This window comes from Xiphophorus maculatus, chromosome 8 (assembly GCF_002775205.1).
Source record: "Xiphophorus maculatus strain JP 163 A chromosome 8, X_maculatus-5.0-male, whole genome shotgun sequence".
Lineage (NCBI taxonomy): Eukaryota > Metazoa > Chordata > Actinopteri > Cyprinodontiformes > Poeciliidae > Xiphophorus > Xiphophorus maculatus.
In genome coordinates, this window is record NC_036450.1 from 145718 (window position 1) to 166938 (window position 21221).

The 21221-nt window shown below is 36.9% G+C and overlaps 1 protein-coding gene across 6 annotated transcripts in view; it reads left to right on the top strand.

Annotated features, from left to right (window-relative positions):
• Window positions 1-19071, top strand: part of syk (spleen associated tyrosine kinase) — a 61080-nt gene extending 42009 nt beyond the window's left edge. For 4 of the 6 annotated variants that reach the window (XM_023338052.1, XM_023338051.1, XM_023338050.1 and 1 more), the window contains 6 exons: window positions 52-211; window positions 8395-8604; window positions 11122-11311; window positions 16878-17018; window positions 17580-17692; window positions 17852-19071. In XM_023338052.1, coding sequence (XP_023193820.1) covers window positions 52-211; window positions 8395-8604; window positions 11122-11311; window positions 16878-17018; window positions 17580-17692; window positions 17852-17924 — 887 coding nt within the window. In that variant the 3' untranslated portion in view covers window positions 17925-19071. The remainder of the gene's footprint in view (window positions 1-51; window positions 212-8394; window positions 8605-11121; window positions 11312-16877; window positions 17019-17579; window positions 17693-17851) is intronic. The other 2 variants (XM_023338053.1, XM_023338055.1) reach the window with 1 other exon arrangement.
• Window positions 19072-21221: the final 2150 nt, after the last annotated feature.

Sequence of the window (21221 nt, forward strand, 5' to 3'; positions counted from 1 at the left end):
TAGAGAGCTGTTTTAGCTTTTTTAGAGCTCTGTTTTCATTTGAATTTTCAGAGGCAATGCCGATGGACACAGAGGTATATGAAAGTCCTTATGCAGATCCTGATGAACTGAGGAGCTCCACCGTGGATCGCAACCAGCTTTTCCTGGAGGATGGAGAATTGGGCTCAGGAAACTTTGGCACTGTCATGAAAGGAATCTACAAGATGAGAAAGTATGACACTGCACTTTGATACAAACAGCACTCAGAAAACCATGACAACCTTCAGATCCACAAAATGTTCAGTCAGCACTTTGTCAGCATGAATCATTCACTGAAATGAAAAGTCATGGAAATCTTACAAAACCCATCCTTGATCCAAATCACGGTAACCCTCTCAATTTTGTCACAAAACTAAGGCAAATTTATGAAAGTTGAATCAATCAATCAATTGAATTTTATTTACAGCACATTTCAGCAACATTGCATTTCAAAGTGCTTTACATCACAAAAACACAAAGTCATGCAACATAGAATCAATAATTGAAATATTACATTCAGGGGCGGATCTAGAAAAATATTTACGAGGTGGCAAGAGAGGGGCAAGGATTTTTCAAAAACAAAAAAACAAAACTTAATTACTTAATTTACTTGTTGCAAATATTGTTTTTGACTTGCATTATTTCAAAATGAGTTTCATGTAGCACTGAGGATTAAAAATAATTTCTTAATGTAGTATAGTTAATTATTTTTACGTCTTTCATACTGCTGCTAATTGATATGTATTACTGGATTGGACAGCTCCTATTAGTCGCTATGTGATGCTTTGTGTCCCGAAAACCATTCTATTCTAATGCAGAACGAGCAGAAATCTGTCACAAAAATAGTAGTAGCGCCATCATTTATTATCAGATATATCTATTAAATATGATTTTAAAAAAGCTGAAAAAACTGATGTTTGATACATAAATTCTCCTTGATACAAATCTATAAACAGTTTGGTTTCTGTTAATTATATCAAGATGCAAAAAAGGGTGAATTTCTCTTATAATGGCCAATCGTTTTATTTTAAATATACTGTAGGAGCCGTAGTTTGATGATTGTTATAAATATCGCCATATTTTACAAACAGGGTGAATCAGTTCAGTTTTTGTTGCTTGTTTAACTTTTAATAATTGCAGTGGCTGCAGTGCGCCACAATAAAGGTGTTTAATGTTTAATTGTGAACGCAAAAGCATTTCCACACGCACAATGCGAAGGGAACTCAAGGGGTTGGGATTGAACAGCTGTGTAGCCGTAAGAAAACCTCTAATCAGTAAGGCTAACCAGAAAAAATGGATTCAGTTTGCTAGGGAGCATAAAGATTGGACTCTGGAGGAATGGAAGAGGGTCATGTGGTCTGATGAGTCCAGATTTACCCTGTTCCAGAGTGATGGGCGCATCAGGGTAAGAAGAGAGGCAGGTGAAGTGATGCACCCATCATGCCTAGTGCCTACTGTACAAGCCTGTGGGGGCAGTGCTATGATCTGGGGTTGCTGCAGTTGGTCAGGTCTAGGTTCAGCAACATTGTGTGCCCAAAGAATGAGGTCAGCTGACTACCTGAATATACTGAATGACCAGGTTATTCCATCAATGGATTTTGTCTTCCCAAATGGAATGGGCATATTCCAAGATGACAATGCCAGGATTCATCTGGCTCACATTGTGAAAGAGTGGTTCAGGGAGCATGATACATCTTTTTCACACATGCATTGGCCACCACAGAGTCCAAACCTTAACCCCATTGAGAATCTTTGGGATGTGCTGGAGAAGGCTTTGCGCAGTGGTCAGACTCTCCCATCATCAATACAAGATCTTGGTGAAAGATTAATGCAGCACTGGATGGAAATAAATCTTGTGACACTGCAGAAGCTTATTGAAACAATGCCACAGCGAATGCAGGCTGTAATCAAAGCTAAAGGCGGTCCAACAAAATATTAGAGAGTGTGACCATTTTTTGGTGGCGACTTCTTTTTTGGCCTGATCAGGTTCAATCAGGAATCAGATTTGAACCTTTGAGAATTACGTTTGAGAACTACCTTTAAGCTGTTTTGCTTTCACCTCAAAATTATACAGTTATTTGTGTCTATACATAATTGTGATGGACCAAGTTAAAAACAGGAGGAGTCACAGGACATATTAGAAAAATAGGGTTTTTTATTTTAAGCCAAAGATTATAGAATAGAATTACTTTATTCATCCCAGCAGGGAAATTACTTCGCAGTTACAGCATAGAGACAAGACACAACAACAACCACCACTGAGTAGCAGTTGTAGACATAATAAAAAATAAAAATAAAATATAACATGCTGTCAATATAAAAAGCAACTTAGAGCAGTCCTTGCAAAGATTCAAAAAATGCAGATACAGTATGTATATTTAAATATATGTACAGCAGTGTGCCACAGTGCAGTTGTGCAAAATTGGACTGATTAGTGCAGAACAATGATTTAGCTTTTATTGTACAGTGAGATGGCATGTGGCAGGAAGGATTTCCTGTATCTGTCCCTACGACAGCGGAGCTGGAGCAGTCTATGTGAGAAGGTGCTCCGCTGTCTGTCCACTATGTGGTGGAGAGGGTGCTGTTTATTGTCCATAATAGACAGAACCTTCTTCAGTGTCCTCCTCTCCACCACAGTTTCCAGGGACTCCAGCCTTAGTCCCAGTACAGAGCCAGCTTTCCTGATGATTTTGTCCAGTCTATTAGAGTCGCTGGCTCTGATGCTGCTTCCCCAACACACAGCAGCAAAGAAGATGGCACCGGCAACAACACTGTGATAAAAGGTCTCCAACATCTTGCTGCACACATTGAAGGATCTCAGCTTCCTTAAAAAAGAGTCTGCTCATCCCCTTCTTGCACACAGCGTCAGTGTTAGATGCCCAGTCCAGTCTGTTGCCGATTACAACTCCCAGGTATTTGTAATCCTCCACCTCCTCCACCACTTCCCCTTTGATCTTCAGTGGCCGTGAAGGTATCTTCTTCCTTCTGAAGTCATCAGCTCTACCGCAGCCAAACTCCAGACTCAACACCCGGACGCCTCATGCAAAAATGAGAGTCATCTTCTTTTGTCATTGTTATAAATGACAAAAGATAAACTGAGCTCATAAAAGAGATCAAAGAAACAAAACTGAACTCAGGCAAAAATGTAAACAAACAAACATAACTGACCTAACAAAGAAATGACACACAGGGGTTTATATACTGGCTGATCAGACCAATTAAGACACAATAGGGGTAACTAAACAGAATACAATTACAAATAACACAAAAACAAATAACAGTACAGCTAAGTGTGGCTAAACTAAAGACCTAAAGATGGAAATTAAAAATAGTAAACTTTAAATACTAATTTACTTAAATGCAAAACTGATCTAAACAAAGAAACTACAATTCCCCCTGCCAGGAGGAACTAGTGGTGGAGTCCAATCAGCATGTAAGCCTGCTGAGCTCTGGCCCCATCCTTTGTTTGGCAACTCCAAGGCAGGTAAGTACCAGTGGGAAAACAAACAGAATTAATCTTAAGCAAACAAAATTAACTTTAAGTTGATATAAATACATATGCTAACTAAATGTGCGCGCTAACATATAGAACAAATGCATTCAAATCAACTAATAAATGTTTTTATTGAAACTAGAGTGTTGTTGTGTTTATATGAAAAAATAAACTGTGTATAAAAAGAATTACCAACAAAGGAGTGTGGCCATGGATTTGGCCATCACAATAATCTACAATTGTATTTATTAAGAATATACATTTTAATAAATACTGTTATACACTATATTGCCGAAAGTGTTCGCTCACCTGCCTTGACTCACATATGAGCTTGGGAAGCTAGTGGACACAGCCACTGTCCCATTCCATCCCATTCTTAACCCACAGGGTTCAATTTGACGTCGCTCCTCCCTTTGCAGCTAAAACAGCTTTAAATCTTCTGGGAAGGCTGTCCACAAGGTTTAGGGTTTAGGAGTGTTTATAGGGATTTTTGATCATTCTTCCAGAAGCGCATTTGCCAGGTCACATACTGATGTTGGACAAGAAGGCCTGGTTCTCAGTCTCTGCTCTAATTCATCCTAAAGGTTTTTTATTGGATTGAAGTCAGGACTCTGTGCAGGCCAGTCAAGTTCATCCAATCCAGACTCTGCCACCCATGTCTTTAAGGACATTGCTTTGTGCACTGGTGCACAGTCATGTTGGCCAGCTGCAAACTGTCCCCACACAGTGTGGACCATGGAATTGTCCAAAATGTCTTGGTATACTGAAGCATTCAGAGTTCCTTTCACTGGAACCAAGAGGATAAGCCCAGCTCCTAAAAAACAACCCCACACTATAATCCACCATCCAAAAATCTTTACAATTGGCACAATGCAGTCAGACAAGTACCGTTGTCCTGGCAACCGCTAAACTCGTCAATCAGATTGCCAGACAGAGAAGCGCAATTTGTTGCTCCAGAAAACGTGCCTCCGCTTCTCTAGAGTCCAGTGGTGGTAGTTTTACACCACAGCATCTGACACTTTGCATTGCACTTGGTGATGTATGGTTTGGATGCAGCTGGTTACCATGGAAACCCATTCCATGAAGCTCTCTGTGCACTGTTCTTGACGTTTGGAGGTCTATAGTGATTGATTCTGCAGAAAGTTGTTGACACACAACATCCACTGACCCCGCTCTGTCAGTTTATGTGGCCTACCACTTCATGGCTGAGTTGCTGTCGTTCCCAAACACTTCCAGTTTCTTATAATACAGCCAACAGTTGACTGTGGAATATTTAGGAGAAAAGAAATTTCAAGACTGGATTTGTTGCACAGGTGGGATCCTATCACAGTTCCACGCTGGAATTCACTGAACTCCTGAAAGCGACCCAGTCTTTCACAAATGTTTGTAAAAACAGTCTGCATGACTAGATGCTTCATTTTATACACCTGTGGCCATGGAAGTGATTGGAATTGCAATAATTTGGATGGGTGACTAAATACTTTTGGCAAAATAGTGTATATATAATGAAATATTACAGAAAAGATATTTTATTGCAGTCTCCGAATTCACTAACATGTTATACAGATTAAATACACACAAACTATTTGGTTTCAAGCATATATTTTTGTTAATTGTGATGATTCTCTGTCTACATGAAATTAAATCATAATATTTAAAATCAGAATGTACAGAACGAGACAAAAAACTGTAATGTAGGGTGAAATCGTTTTCAATCTTTTCATTGCATAGAAGAAGAACTTCTGTTGTCTTCTTTGTTTATGGGGCTTAGCACTGCCTCCATCAGTGAACTTTCTGCCTCACCCATATTTTCACTACACATTTATAGCTAATCAGACTAAATGTGTCACACATTCATTAAATGTATTAGACAGACATGCAGAATGTGCAATTTAACAAGTTTATTGATGATATTAAGAAAACAGCAATAAGCAATAAGCAATAAGCATGCACCAACAGCCTGCTTCATTCACTTTATGTGACAAGGCAACACCAAAGGTGAGGCACAGCACTGCCTCGCCCCACACTTTTGTTTTTATTTCAACAGGCAATTTGTAAACTCAGTGATATTGACTGCACAAATGTTAATGTTACCTAGGCCTGTCACGATAACAAATTTTGCTGAGCGATTAATTGTCTCAAAAATTATTGAGATAAAAAATAATATTGTTTGAAGACCTTTTTCCACTGATTTAATGGAAATGACGTAATATGCATGCGATTTCCTGCCAAAGATAGATACACTTTATTTTCAAAAGAACACTAAACACTGGAGCTGATAAACAAAATAAACAAAACGACCAAAAATAAAATGGATTCTCAGTCTCTTTAGTTTTAAAAATAAAAATAAATTACTTGAATAAAAACTAAACAACATAAAGCCAAAGTGGAAATAAATACTGCATTCAACCAAAAGAGTGCAGATTATGAAGTCTGTATATTATGTTGCCCTTCAGTAATAATTAGATTTAAATAGAGAAGATGGGCACAGTCTGTAACTGCTTATTTTCTGGCTATTCTGATTGATAAGGAGATTCATAGAATGATTTAAATGAGGAATAAATTGTAACTGGGATTATTTCCATATTTCCATCTTCTAATCTAATTAAGTTTGTTGCTTTGTCTGATTGCATTTTAAAATTCTCCATGCAAGAAGTTTGCCTGCTTTGTCACCTTGGTCGTAGTAAGAGTGTTTCAACCAAAGAAAATTTGCTGCAATTTAGTTAGTGGAAAGCTCTCTGTAAAACTCATCAGCAAAAGCTCTTTATGTTTCCTGGGCTGTCATTTTGATATATGTCCAGCTCCAAACCTTTAAGTGCAAGTGTAAGATGCTTCCTATCTTACACTTGCACTAGTTTGATCTGTACTGGTCTGAAAATATATGTCAATGTTATAACCAAGAAATGTAATAAATTTAGGGTCTTCCAAACCATTTAGTTTGAAAGCACCATCTAGGGGGACATTGACCAAGCTGTGATTAAAGATATATCAGGACCTTTCTGGCATGAAGATGAGAAGTGTCAATGCCAGTTGAACGGTGAGTAGGGGGGGAGGGGGGGATAGCACACAGTTATAGTAATAATAATAATAATAATAATAATAATAATAAAAATAGCATTATTTCAACAGACTTGTGGTCCACAAAGACATGATACACAACAACACATACAAAATAAAGATAAATTGTATATAAGACTTGCATGCCAACGTTTCCACACAGCCGACTGGTATCTTAGCGCACTGACAGAAGGATGTGAAAACATTACAATAAGACTGTTCAATGAGATGCACAAATGACACAAACTTGTATATCAAATTTCTCATGAGTGCCTGAAATGTTCTAACATGTTCATTACAAAACATCTCACTTGCACTGCTGAACCTGGTTTCTTAAGCAGAATTCTCAGGTAGTCATTATCAGCAACCTTATGCTTCTCCATGCTAGCTTTTTTACATTTACACCACAAAGGAGCTGCATACAATGATGTACAGTAAGCTTTGAACAAACTTATTTTTACCTTATCAGTGCACATACGAAATTTCCTCCCCAGAAAATGAGAGAGGAAATTTCAGTTACTGGGCGTACAATATGAAACACTGCCGATAAATGTCATCATCATCACAGAGCTGGTCTGTGATGGAGTTACCCAGATATTTAGTGTTTGAACAAACATTTGACTTTTGCCCTGACAGAAAAAAATAAAGGAAAGAAAATTGTTTGTCTGCTTTAGTCCTACACACTAGCACAATTGTTTTCTTAGTATTATACTGCACATCAACTCATAATCAGAGCAGATATTCAATAACTGCTAAAAACCATCACTGCTGGGTGAGAGGACAGCCAGGTCATCAGCTTACATAAAGTGATTGACCAAAGTATCACCGATTATACATCCAGTTTTACAGAGGTTCATTTCTTTTGACAGGTCATCCATGTACAAGTTAAACAGGGCAGGTGAAAGACGCACACCGTTACTCGCACCAAAAGATGTTACTACCCCGTTTTATATGCATTTTCTGGTTTGAATACCAATAAACTAAAATGTATATATTATCTGGAACACCTCTCTGTTTTATTTTATCAAATAACGTGTAGTGACTGACCCGATCAAAGGCCTTAGAGGCGTTAATAAACCCAATGAACACAGATTAATTTTTTCTTAGATATGCTCTTGCTGCCTCTTTCAGGCCATAAATACAGAAATCAGTTCCCAACTTGGCTTTGTAATAAACTGATTAAGATGACCAAGCATGATTTTTTCTAACACTTTAGATATCACACTAGCTAAAGCTATTGGTCTGTAGTTATTAAGGCAATAGTCACCACTAATTATTTTCCAGGCATGGCCAATATGGAAAAAAAGAAATTCCTAAAAAGGAGTGGTTGTCTTGATTAGGTCCATAAATGTTGACCAATGTGATCTAGGCCTCTAGTGTTCCCTGCAACATAGTATATTGAAGCTGAACGCTTCGTTATATTTAAAATCAATAAATAATCAACAATCCTGAGTTGTATTAATGATCTGTATGTCAGAACAAAAACCCCCAAAAATATTTTAACTATACTAATTACAATCACTGGAAAAGGCTTTCATGATTTTTTTTCTCTAGATCTCTGTCTGTGAAGATGCTCAACATGGAAGTCTTTGTTGAATGAAATATTTCCTGTACCGCTGATGAAATTGATCAGTATATATGAATGCAACCTTGTCATTCATTGAAGAGAGCTCCGCATTGTTCGTGTGTCAGAACTGTATTATGTACTGCATTGAAATATTGTACATTGGATTTTTTGCTGCATGTTGTCTGAAATCATTATATTGCTCTTATCTTTTAGGTGATGTGAAACAAAACATTTTAAGGCTAACCTTTCTGTGTTTTAGAACAGAGAAACCAGTTGCTGTTAAAATTCTGAAGAATGATGATAACAACCCATCGGTGCGTGAGGAAATGTTGCGGGAGGCAAATGTCATGCAGCAACTGGACAATCCTTACATTGTTCGGATGATCGGTATCTGTGAGGCAGAAAACCTCATGCTTGTCATGGAACTGGCTGAACTGGGACCACTGAACAAGTTTCTCCAGAAAAACAAGTATGTCATTTCCCCATTGTGGGACAATAAGGGATATTTCTATTCTATTCTATTCTATGTAAGTAAAATTGTGTTTAGAGGTTTTGTACTATTTATATCTATTCCCAAAATATAATAATCCAGACCAATTACCTTTAAAATGTAAAACAGTTCTGACCATCTTCAATAACTATTTAAAGAATGTAAATCGATGAGTTACAACATTTAATTTCCTTTTGAGATTAATAAAGTATTTTTGAATTTGAATTAGAACTTTTACATTAACACGTGTAGCTCATGGTGCATTGTTCTCTATGTTGTTTCTAACACTTGAAAATTGCCAAAAGATTCAAGGATTTTTACTGTCATAGCATTTCACAATTGCTTGGTTGTTGTACAAAATTCAAACTCAGTTCCCAGATCAAGAAGTCAAATAAATAAATAATGTAGGGTGTTTTTCGACTCTGGTCCTCAAGGCACACTGCCCTGCAGGTTTTAGGCATTCCCCTGCTTCTGCACACATGATTACAATTGATGGCTGATTATCAGGGTTTTGCTGAATTACAATCATCTGAATGGGGTGTGTTGAAGCAGGGGAACATCTAAAACATGCAGGTCAGTGTACCTTGAGGACCAGGGTTGGAAAAAAACTGGTCAATACTATATATACAGTGCCTAGCAAAAGTATTCAGCCTCCTTGAACTTTTCAACCTTTTACTGCTTTTCAGGCTTCAAACATAAAAATCTAATTTTTTTATTATTTTGTGAAGAATTGACAACAAGGGGAATACAATCGTGAGGTGGAATGAAATTTATTGGATATTTTAAACTTTTTTAACAAATAAAAAACTGCAAAGTGGGGCGTGCAATGTTATTCGGCCCCTTTACTTTCAGTGCAGCAAACTCACTCCAGAAGTTCAGCTTGGATCTCTGAATGATCCAATGTTGTCCTAAATGACTGATGATGATAAATAGGATCCACCTGTGTGTAATCAAGTCCTGTATAAATGCACCTGCTCTGTGATTGTCTCAGGTTGTGTTTAAATTGCACAGAGTATCACGAAGACCAAGGAACACACCAGGCAGGTCCGAGATACTGTTGTGGAGAAGTTTAAAGCAGGATTTGGATAAAAAAAAAAAAAGGTTTCCCAAGATTTAAACATCTCAAGGAGCAGTGAGCAAGCGGTCAAATTGAAATGGAAAGAGTATCAGACCACTGCAAATCCACCAAGACCCGGCTGTCCCTCTACACTTTCATCTGGAACAAGGACAAGGAGGTGGCAGCATCATGGTTTGGGCCTGCTTTTCTTCAGTAGGAACAGGGAAGCTGGTTAAAATTGATGGAAAGATGGATAGAGCTGAATACAGAACCATTCTGGAAGAAAACCTGCTGGAGTCTGCAAAAGACCTGAGACTGGGATGGAGATTTATCTTCCAACAAGACAATGATCCCAAACATACAGCAAAATCTAAAATGGAATGGTTCACAAATAAATGTATAAACTTGTTAGAGTGGCCAAGTCAAAGTCCAGACCTGAATCCAATTGAGAATCTGTGGAAAGAGCTGAAAACTGCTGTTCACAAGCGCTCTCCCTCCAACCTCACTGAGCTCCAGCTGTTTGGGCAAGAATGTGCAAAACTGATAGAGACAAAACCAAGTGACTTGTAGCTGTAATCGCAGCAAAAGGCGGCGCTACAAAGTATTAATGCAAGGGGGGCAAATAATATTGTACACCCCACTTTGCAGTTTTTTATTTAAGAGTTTAAAATATCCATTAAATTTCGTTCCACCTCATGATTGTATTCTTCACAAAATAATAAAAATTTTAGATCTTTATGTCGGAAGCCTAAAAAGCAGCAAAAGGTTGAAAAGTTCAAGGAGGCTGAAAACTTTCGCTGTATGTGGATAAATACACCTAAATCTAAACAAATCTTTTTGCTTGTTTTACTTTTTCTAGGAAATGTTCAGAAGGTGAACATTCAATTCCTTGTGTTTATTCTATTGTTAAAACAAATCACAGAAAATGAACTATAACTGAGAGTTTGACATTTTAAAAATTGCAAGAGTTCAGTTTTATTGTGTTCCATATTATAGATTCCTACATAATATTGTAAATCTGTTTTTATTGTAGCAACAACTGATGAAACGTTTAGCTTCAGAATACTCAGCATTGATTAATACATGACTATACATCTTCTAGGTGTAAATATAGAAGTACAGATACTGGATAAATCTCATCCGCTAAAAGAGTCATACAACTATATTCTCAAATTGTCTGGCTGGTTCAAATCAGTTTCTGATTTTACCTGAAGCTATTTTTTTAACCCTAAATTAACTTTCAGTAACATTTTTCTCCTTAAATGTCCCTTTTATCTTTAAATCTAACTGTGCTGTATTTTTTTATTTTTTTCCCTCATGCTGCCTTTTTAAATTTTGGATAGCTTCAAATTGAAAAAATTTTTTTTTTTTTAAATGTCACTCCCATGATTTGAGATTTATTTCCTATTAAACTCTGGATAAATAATGATTTTCCACAGAAACACATCAGTAAAGAACATCACAGAGCTGGTTCATCAGGTGTCTATGGGGATGAAATACCTAGAAGAGCATAACTTCGTTCATCGAGATCTTGCTGCCAGGAATGTACTGCTGGTCACACAGCACTATGCAAAAATCAGTGATTTTGGACTCTCAAAAGCTGTTGCAGAAGAGCAAAACTACTACAAGGTAATATTCCAAGATTCTAGGGTGTTTGGGTTTTTGGATGCATCTCTTTTTCTTTGTGTGTGTGTGTGTGTGTGTATTTAGAACTGCTTTGTTTCCAACATTCCCTATATATTTTGAAGGCCATTCCTCCCATTTCCTTAGTTCTACTTCAGTTACTTCCTTTCCCTCGTAGCTGAGCCTTGTTTATAATCACCCACCTTGTTCACCACCCAACTCTCCTGCAGAATATCAGTCAGACAGCTAAGGTCACCCTTTTTTAGAAAGTCAACAATCAATGTTCAGTTTCTAACAAAATTCAATGTACAGATTTTAAACGATGGGACTAAGAGTTACTCTTACTGTATATGGATTCCCTCAGATGTAGAAATAAAAGAAAGCAAAATGGAAGATATTCCAAACAAGCAACTAAATACAGCATTCACAGCACTTCACTTTTTCCACATTTTTTTTAATTTAAAATTTTGTTAAACTAAACACTTTGCTCAAAATTCAGGGTTTCCCCCAGAAAACTTGCTAAGCCCGGTGGTCAGCGCACCGATTCAGTCCACCAGCGGTCCACTGTGTTTTTGTATTAAAAGATGTTAAGTAGACAGGAAATGTACAAATATTACTGAGTAATTATATGTAACAGGAAGACAGCGTCAATGAAACAATATTTAAACCAACAACTAGTCTTAAAAACAACTAATCAAAAAATACAATTAAAATGAATATTAATTATTTGCACTTCTGTTTAATCCAAATTGAGTCAGCAGCTCCATCAGGCCTCCCCAGGGCTTCAGGGGCCACAAATGCTAATATTTTAACACAGACCACAGATACATAATTGTAACATTTGTTTATTGAGATTATCAATGGTGTTAAATTTGAATCAATGGTTTCAGCATACATAAATTAAAAGATTTTAAATTGTTTAACATATATATGTAAGATTTTAAGGAGCTGGCGAGTTTACTTTGTAAAAGTTCGAAGAACAATCTTCATAGTTATATTGTTTGTTACCATAGCTACAATCTGATTCTATTAGTTTAATCTTTGAGTTTGAGATCTGTTTGTTCACAAATACAAATTAATAAACTGCTATTATAACTTATTGCTTTTTAGGTTGGCCAATTAAACTACTCCCCCTGTCCTAGATTTCACTAAAACACAGAAGCTGTTAGAGGTGCTGGTGGTTTTATATGGAGTGAAAATAGTCTCATAATATCTGTGCATGTGTAAAAGTATCTGTGTGTGTGTATTTACACACACATGGAGTGCTTTGAATCTTCACTCCATAGTTTTAGCAGCAAGAGGGCCCCCTAAGTCAAATTCTGCTCAAGGCCTCATCATGCAGAGATGTTGTGCAGAGATGCACAACAAATGGGAGATTGAATTCAATGCTGCCACTGTGGCTTTAGTACAGGGGTCTCAAACTCCAGTTCTCAAGGGCCGCTGTCCTGCAACTTTCAGATGTGCCTCTGCTGCACCACCTAAATAGAATAATTAGGTCATTAAGGCTCTGGAGAACTGATCTACACAAGGAGGAGGTAATTAAGCCATTTCATGCCAGTGTTTTGTACCTGTGGCACATCTAAAAACTGCAGGACAGCAGCCCTTAAGGACTGGAGTTTGAGACCCCTGCTTTAGTAGCTCTTCCATTTCATGTCTGCTGAGTTTTTAAATAAGAGCCACAGAAAGTGTTTTGTATTGTTCAAGATTTAAGGAATGAGTTCTTCAGATCTCGGCGCCACCATGTCATGTTGTTGGTAGTGGAGAGGTGGATCCAAATGCAGAGAGGAGGAGGCGGCAGCTGAGTTTTTTTTTTGATGATTTAATGTAGTATGGTAGAAATGATGATGATGGGCACTTACAAAAAATTTTAAAAAATCCAAGGTAGCAACAAAAATAATTCCAAAAGAACATCAAACTAGGAGGCACTAGGATAAAACAGGGAAGCACAGAGGACTGAGGTAAATGAACATGAGGATCTGATGAGGAATAGATGGAAGTGAATGAGAGGCTAAAATACTGGGAGGTAGAGAGTTGGACAAAACCAGGGCTGATGAGCTTCATTGGCTGCAGGTGAGAGTGGTTGGCACAGGAGCAAGTAGAGGGGTGGGGAGAAGGTGGCACAGGGAAGCTAAGAAGATCTGCTGGGGGAAACAAAAGGGAGTTAAAGGAATATTGGAAAATTAAGTAAACATAGTGGATATTTACAGATTAAGGAAAGCATATTTATTTATCTTCAGAATACAAATTTTTTTAAAAAAGAATTTAATAAATGTAAAGTAATGTTGCTACACACTCGTGTACAGTCGGAGGCGGTATGCAACTTAAAGTTGCTTGCGATCCGCAATAATAGAAACAAAGAAGAAGAACAAAAGAGAGGAAATGGGGAGCTGAACATACTTCTGATACAGACACTGAGAGTACAGAAAATCTGATGAACTAGGAGAGAAAGACATGATGGAAACCATAACAGAACCTAAACAGAAACAAGGCTGAGCTAACAACAATAAGAACTAAGGAACATAAAGCTAGAGTAGCTAGAAGATCTAAACAAAGAAAGATGGACATAGATTCAGACAAAAAGACCAACCAAAGCAAAAGTGACAAAATAGGAAAACTAGAAACACAACCAGGGAAAGCTAGAAGGAATAAATACTTAACTGGAACCACCAAAGAAATGTAAACCTAAACTCAGACATGTACGAATAACTGAACCTAGGGTGATGAAATAACTAAGAAATAAACATTACTCTACAGGGAGGCTGAAATAAGGAAAAACTAGAAGGATAAAATAAAAATAATCTAACTATAATCACTAAACAAAGCTTGACATAGAATCAGATATACAAGAATAACAGAACCAAGAGTAACTAAAGAATAAACCTAACTAGAAACACTATAGAGGATTGAAAATAAGGAAGGCAATAACAAGACAATTCTAAGAACACTAAATAAACTCAAACTGAAATGACCATGAAGGGCTAACTAAAAGTGAACTAAAGAAATAATGTCAATGATGAAATAGCAAAACCAAGCCCAAAAACCCAGAGTCCTGATACACTGCACATTAACTCTGTCTGACTAAGTGGACAAAGCATTTGTTATGGTTTGATGTTTCGTGTAACCGGAAAAATAATAATAGAAATAATAATAAAATAATATAAAACCAGCGTGATGCGTGACTATGAGGAAAGCTCCTCACTGGGCTAAACCTGCCTGATGAGGTCAGCGCTGGTTCGTTAACCACTAACACTCCGGCCAACCGGGACCACAGACGTAAACTTTACAGGGAAGACAGAGCTGAGCACTGGGCAGCATGTTGGGATGGAAAAGTACATAATTCTGTCCACAAAGATAAATCATTCTCACCTCTCGCTTAACCTGCACCTCAGAAAGCGCAACTACAAGTTATTCCTGTGGTTCACATAGAGCTGCGCAACCAGAGTTAATGCGATGGGTTTTAAACTCTTACCTTGATGTGGAGTTCGCCAAAGAAACATAATTCTACACAGGGGGTTGTGTAAATATCCATACAGGTCAGCCTGGGTCCAGTTTGAGTGAAAGGAGGTGCACGCGATCCGCGCTGAGGTAAACTTAAGACATCCAGCTGCTCCGCCAGTGAAACGCTCAGAGCAACAGAAGCGCTTGAAATCCGAATTAAAAAAAAAAAAAATTTAATTATTATTTTCCTAAAAACAAAAACAAGCAACGCTTAGCCTGGCAGGGGGCTAGTAAAGCATGGCAGGCCGCCAGGCTTGTAATACACTGGGGGAAACCCTGAAATTCTATATACAAATACCTCATTAAATTTTTGAGTCTTTTGCAAATGTATAAAAATAACATTTACATGAGTGTTCATAGCCTTTGCTTGATACTTTGTTGATCCACCTTTAGCAGCTATTACAGTTACAAATCTTTGAATATGAGATTTGGAGATGGGTGTGTTAAACAGTTAAAGATGGGTTTAACACATGTTGGATGGAGACATCTGTCAGCCATTTTCAGATCTCTCCAGAGATGTTCAATCACATTCATGTTTGGACAGAGCCTTGGCCACTGCAGGACATTTACATGTGCTTTGGTTTTCATCCAGGATGTCTCTGCACATTCCTGTGTATATCTTTTCCCTTATCATGACTAGCAGACCCAACCCCAGAGGAATTTGGCTGGGACGGGCTATGGCTTATTTTGGAAAGGATTTGGGGAGGGTGGAGCAGTAATCAGGCATTTTATTTAATAGTACATAGATGAATGTTTATATAAAATGAATTAATTATGTTGTTTACTAATACAATATTAACAAAAATGACGTAAACAGGGACATTCAGTTGTGCATAAGTCACTACAAAATGCTGAGTAGTTATGCTGAAATTTGCATAAACTTTAGCGCATACATTGCAGAAACTATTAATCTCTGAACTCTTTAAGTGTTTTTTCAGACAATGATGTCTGAAAAATAAGATAATTAAATAATCCTTTATTTTTCCCAAGTGAGAAATTTAAGCTGTCACGGCATACAGTGGACAAGAACAAGAGAAACAGAAATGGAAAAACAACAAAATAAAACAGAGTAGTGTAGAGAAATCATACAAGCTAAACTAGAAATATCGATTTATATACAAAATTGCAGATGTATATATGTAAATATATATATATATACACACACACACACGTTTGTGTGGCTATCTATGTGGTGACTTTCCATTGACTTCCCTTCATTTCTACAGCCTAAACCTTCCCTTTAGTCTAACCTCTAACCCCTCACCTTGACATACCTAAAGTCAATTCACACCTTAGTCCTAAATCTAACCCCTGACCCAAAAATAGCGTTTCCCCTTCTGGGGACCAGGCTTCGGTTCCCACAAGAAGCAGTTTGTCCCCACAATATTGTATGTGTCAGAAAAATGGCCCCCACAAGGTATTAAAAACAAACGCACATTTATATACCCACATTTACATTTACAAAACATATACATGCACATACACTCATACATACATGAACTGTCAGCAAGGGAAATAGTGTGCTGCTTGTGGTAGCTATACAGACAAAAAATATTTTGGAGTATGAATGAGAGTGATTCTGAAATATTTTGAAAACATTGTCCTGATATATGCTTGGAACAGATATCTTTTTCTCAGCAAGTTATTATCCCTCCTTACCTGAGAAGACTCTGCTGCTTGCCTGTGGTCATCAGCAACATCCCCAACTTTGTTCTTTCTATTTTGACAATAAAGATTTCTTTTAAATATGTGAACAGGCTAATGCACTTCCAGTCACAACATATAGTGTTTACTGTGACTCATTAATCTTCAAATGGCCCAACAGGCTCAGCAGATAGAAGACAACATTAGAGCACAGCTGGTGTAAAACCAGATATCTGTAGCCCATACATTTTGGGTTAAAATATGCTTGTTCTTTCTGAGTTGAAGTTTCTTGTATTGGATAGAATCCAGAAAATATTCTCAAGAAAGAGTAGTAATATGTACTTATATTATATTATATAACAGAGGCATACCAACAACTTTGTCCATGGGTGGAACACAACTCAAGTAATTTGTGTGTTTTGTCTTTCAGGCCAAGGGTCATGGGAAGTGGCCAGTGAAGTGGTATGCTCCTGAATGTATAAACTACTTCAAATTTTCCTCCAAAAGTGATGTCTGGAGCTTTGGTGTACTCATGTGGGAAGCATTTTCCTTTGGCCAAAAACCATACAAGGTAACTAACTAGACATTATAACATCAACTCACTTACTCATATCCAGCTTGTTCACAATAATTTAGAGATGCAATGCTATAATCCTCAGAACATTTTTCTAGGAGTTACCAGGTTGAGATGTTTGGACACTCTAGGAGAAAGGGGGGCAACAACTGATCAGTGTCAGATCAACTTCAGAACACAACATCCATATTTTCCAAACAATCAAGTGAAGACAGAAAACATGTTCTTGGTGCAAACAAAACATAAACGTATATTTATAAATAAATGCTGTCTAAACATACAGTATATATGCTCTGCTGGTCTTTCATAGATACAGCCAATTGCTTGGCAAAGGTGACTGCTGCACAATCCTACCACATGCAAGGCATTGTTAGAGCAATCCACTGGTCAAAGTCAATATAATAATTTGTCTGTTCTCTTTTATCTGTTGTTGAAGTTGCCATTTAGAAAATGCTAAGTTAATAAGCAAAACTGCAGAAGGAGTATATGTTTTATGTTTTAATTTAAAAACATTTCAACTCGTATATGGTCATCTTTAATTTGAATCATCTTCCACAGGGAATGAAGGGAAATGATGTTATGCAGATGCTTGAGAGTGGAAAACGTATGGAGCCACCAGTGAACTGCCCAACAGAAATGTATGACCTTATGACAACTTGTTGGACATATAAGTAAGTCTCATATCGCAATACATTCCTGGCAGCAAGATCTCTATAAGCATGTGTCTTATAACTGAATTAGAATTAACCATATAACTGTGATTCTTGGAGAAAGTATATATTAATTATCCACCAGTTTTCTTCAATTTCTGCTATTGTCTTTTCTTCCAGGGTGGAAGAAAGACCTGGATTTGCTGTCGTTGAGCCAAGACTACGAGAATATTACTATGACATTGCACAGTGATGTGACATGTCTTTGTGACAGAATATGTCATAGTCAATGTCAACATGTCAATGACATCTTCTATGTTATTTGTATGATGTTACTGGGCCAGGGGTGGGCAACTCCAGGCATCAAGGTTCATTGTCCTGCAACCTTTAGATGCGTCTCTACTTCAACACAACTGAGTCAAATAATGAGGTCACTGGAAGGACCCTAGTGCAGTCACCTCCTAAGTGTCTCCGCTTAGGAGTTGACTGCACTAGGGACTAGGGTCCAGGATGCCCACCCTTGAACTAGGCTATAAAAAGTTTTGAAAAAGATGATTTGTCATTTGTAAGCCATGTGAAGTAGAGTAGATATGAAGTACAGATACCGTCATCTCAGTGTATTTAAAGCCAGAAATTTATTTAGTATTTTAGTAAATGTGTGCATCTAAAAATGTGAGTGGTTGTACATCACAATCAGCTGTCAGTATTACAACCCAGGATAACATCCTAAATTCTAAAATTGTCTCTGATTGATTCATTCTTGATGATGACAGAGAAAAGAACCACATAGGTTAAGACTGGGGCAGACTTCAAGGCGTTGCATGAATGTATACTGAACAGGTGAATGTCGCTTTTAAAGTACAGTTCTTTCTGTGACAAAAGGTCAGAATTTTGGAAATTCTTACAGCATAAAATATTATGGATTCTTGATATATAATTTAGAACTTATTTTTCTGTCTGACGTTGGCAATCTTCTGTAAATCACTGTTGAGAACAGCTTCTTAAGACTTTAAATTATCTGTGCTTCCTTATGAAAAGTCTTGAAATGTAAATAAAAATCTAATACAGTTTTAGTTTTATATTTATTACATGTCTTAATGACAGTGTGGGATTGTTTTAGTATGACAGTGAAACTTTGCTTTATTTTACGTTTTGTTTGTCAGGGTTTCTATATTCATACTAATTCAATTACTGATAGTTAAACTGGAGAAAGGATAAAAAATATTAAATTAAATATTGTGAAAATATTCTAAGATGTCCGGAGGTACTAAAAGATCAACTTGAAGTGTGTCCAATTTTCCTATATATATAAAATCAGACAGAAATACCCATAATTCTGTATTTCTGCAAGGTAGTCCAGTTGGTCCCACCAGTGAATTACCCAACAGAAATGTATGACTTCATGACAACCTGTTGGACATATTGTTTTTCAGTAAAATTTGTTAATCACTATATTTTCTAATGCTGAAATTAATTTTTAAAATATTTTTAAAAATGTATGATTCATTAAAACCTTATCACAAGATTTCCAGATGGTCAGGTCTAGATGTTGAATAGCTTTAATGATTTATCATGTCCATAAATTCAATAGCAAAATTTAACCTTGATTTTATTGCATGACACAAATTAACAAATTAATGAAAAACCTACAATTCATCAATAAAGTACCAAAATATTCTCAGATGGTCATGTCTACACATAGAAATATATTCTTTCACACAAGGCGTGTAAATAATACACGCCTTGTGACTGCTGTATATTCTTTCTCGTGTGAAAGAATATATTTCTATGTGGAGAGGAAATGCTTTATTAGAAAATAGAAATGAACAGAATACACTTTATTGTCCCCTTCAGGAAATTTTCATGGACTCAAAGGTATATATTGCATACAAGCAGCTTCCCAAAATAATAAATGCATATAATACAAATAAACAACTAGAAATGTAGAACGCCAAACCTAATACACATCTTCCAGGCCTCAACGTACAATCTATTTAAAATTTTGATTCTAAATTTTGATGGAGGTGGTTACAAAAGAGCATTTAAAATAGTTCAATTTAGTAAATAAAAAAATGATAACTACCATTTTTACCATAACAACAAAAATTATGAAATAATTATGCTGGATAGAGCTAAATAAATAAATATAAAATCCACACATTTCACCAAGAAATTACCTAAATACTGTATTCTCACATGGCCAGGTCTACATCTAAAAAAATATGGATTTATTGCCGTGTCCCTAATACTAATACTTTTCCAAATTAATACACTCTTATAAATATTATAAGCAATAGTAAAATTATAAAAATATTTTGATGATAAAGTATACATGTGGAATCATGTATTTCAATGTTCCTAGTTTCAGTGGCATTTCAATAAAAATGTTAACTGTCATTTTATGTCACACTTAACCAAGTAAAGAAATTCCATAATTCATCAAAAAATATCAAAATATTCTCAAACGGCCTTGCCTATATGTGGCCTATGTGGATCTGGTGGCTTCTCTTGGTGCAGAAATGAACGACAAGGAGCTCAATCTGGCATCAGTTGTTTTCTTTAATTCTCCATCTGCATTTCACACATGGGCACCGAGGTAAAGTCAGTCTCTGGCATGAAAGAAACTCCTCGACAGTGATCCTCATGGCTCTGAGGATTACCCATAATACAGTGACCAAAATAAAATAATTGAAAATTACAGTGATCGCATAGTGAATTTGGTTTACATCAAAGGAACAACCAGTGAGTGTCCTTTTTAAAGAAAGTAAAACAATTAAAATGCTCTGAAAAATAAAATAAAATGCTGACATTTTATTTACTAGATGCCATTTTTATATTTTAGCTTGTACGAACTTGCATCTTGAAACAATGCAAAAACATTAACCATATCTATATAAAACTGTTAATATAAAACTGCCTTATATTAACCATCTGCTACAGAGATTTAGTAAAACATACCTGCATTTCAGTGGCGGAGCCAGAGGGGTGGCAGGGGTGGCATTTGCCACCCCCAACAGAGCCCTTGCCACCCCTACTGCCACCCCACTGGAAATGGTCATTTTAAAATACGAGATCGGCAAAGATTTGCCAGGAAAACTGTAATTTCCGACTGTCCCTGAAGGCAGCCCGATGCAATAGCAGCCTACATGCTGGCTGTTCATTGGTTAAACTGACATGTGGTTCCTGCTTGATCCAAAACACACCCGTGGCTTTAGAGTACACCGTTGAGGAGTTTTGCAGGTATTTACAACATTTTACCGCTCAGCGGTAACCGCTGTGTTACCTTCCTAATGAGAGGCGGCACTTGTCATACATTTCTAAAAAGAAAAAAAATGGTTGTGCACCGCTCCGTAGTGCCTCGTTTATTATACAACCCCTGGCAAAAAGTATGGAATCACCAGTCTTGGATGAGCACTCATTCAGACATTTCATGCTGTAAAACAAACTCAGATCAAAAACATGATACAATATTAAGGTCGTTCCAAAGTGCAACTTGTTGGCCTTCAGGAACACTCAAAGAAATGAAGAGAAAACATTGTGGAAGTCAGTG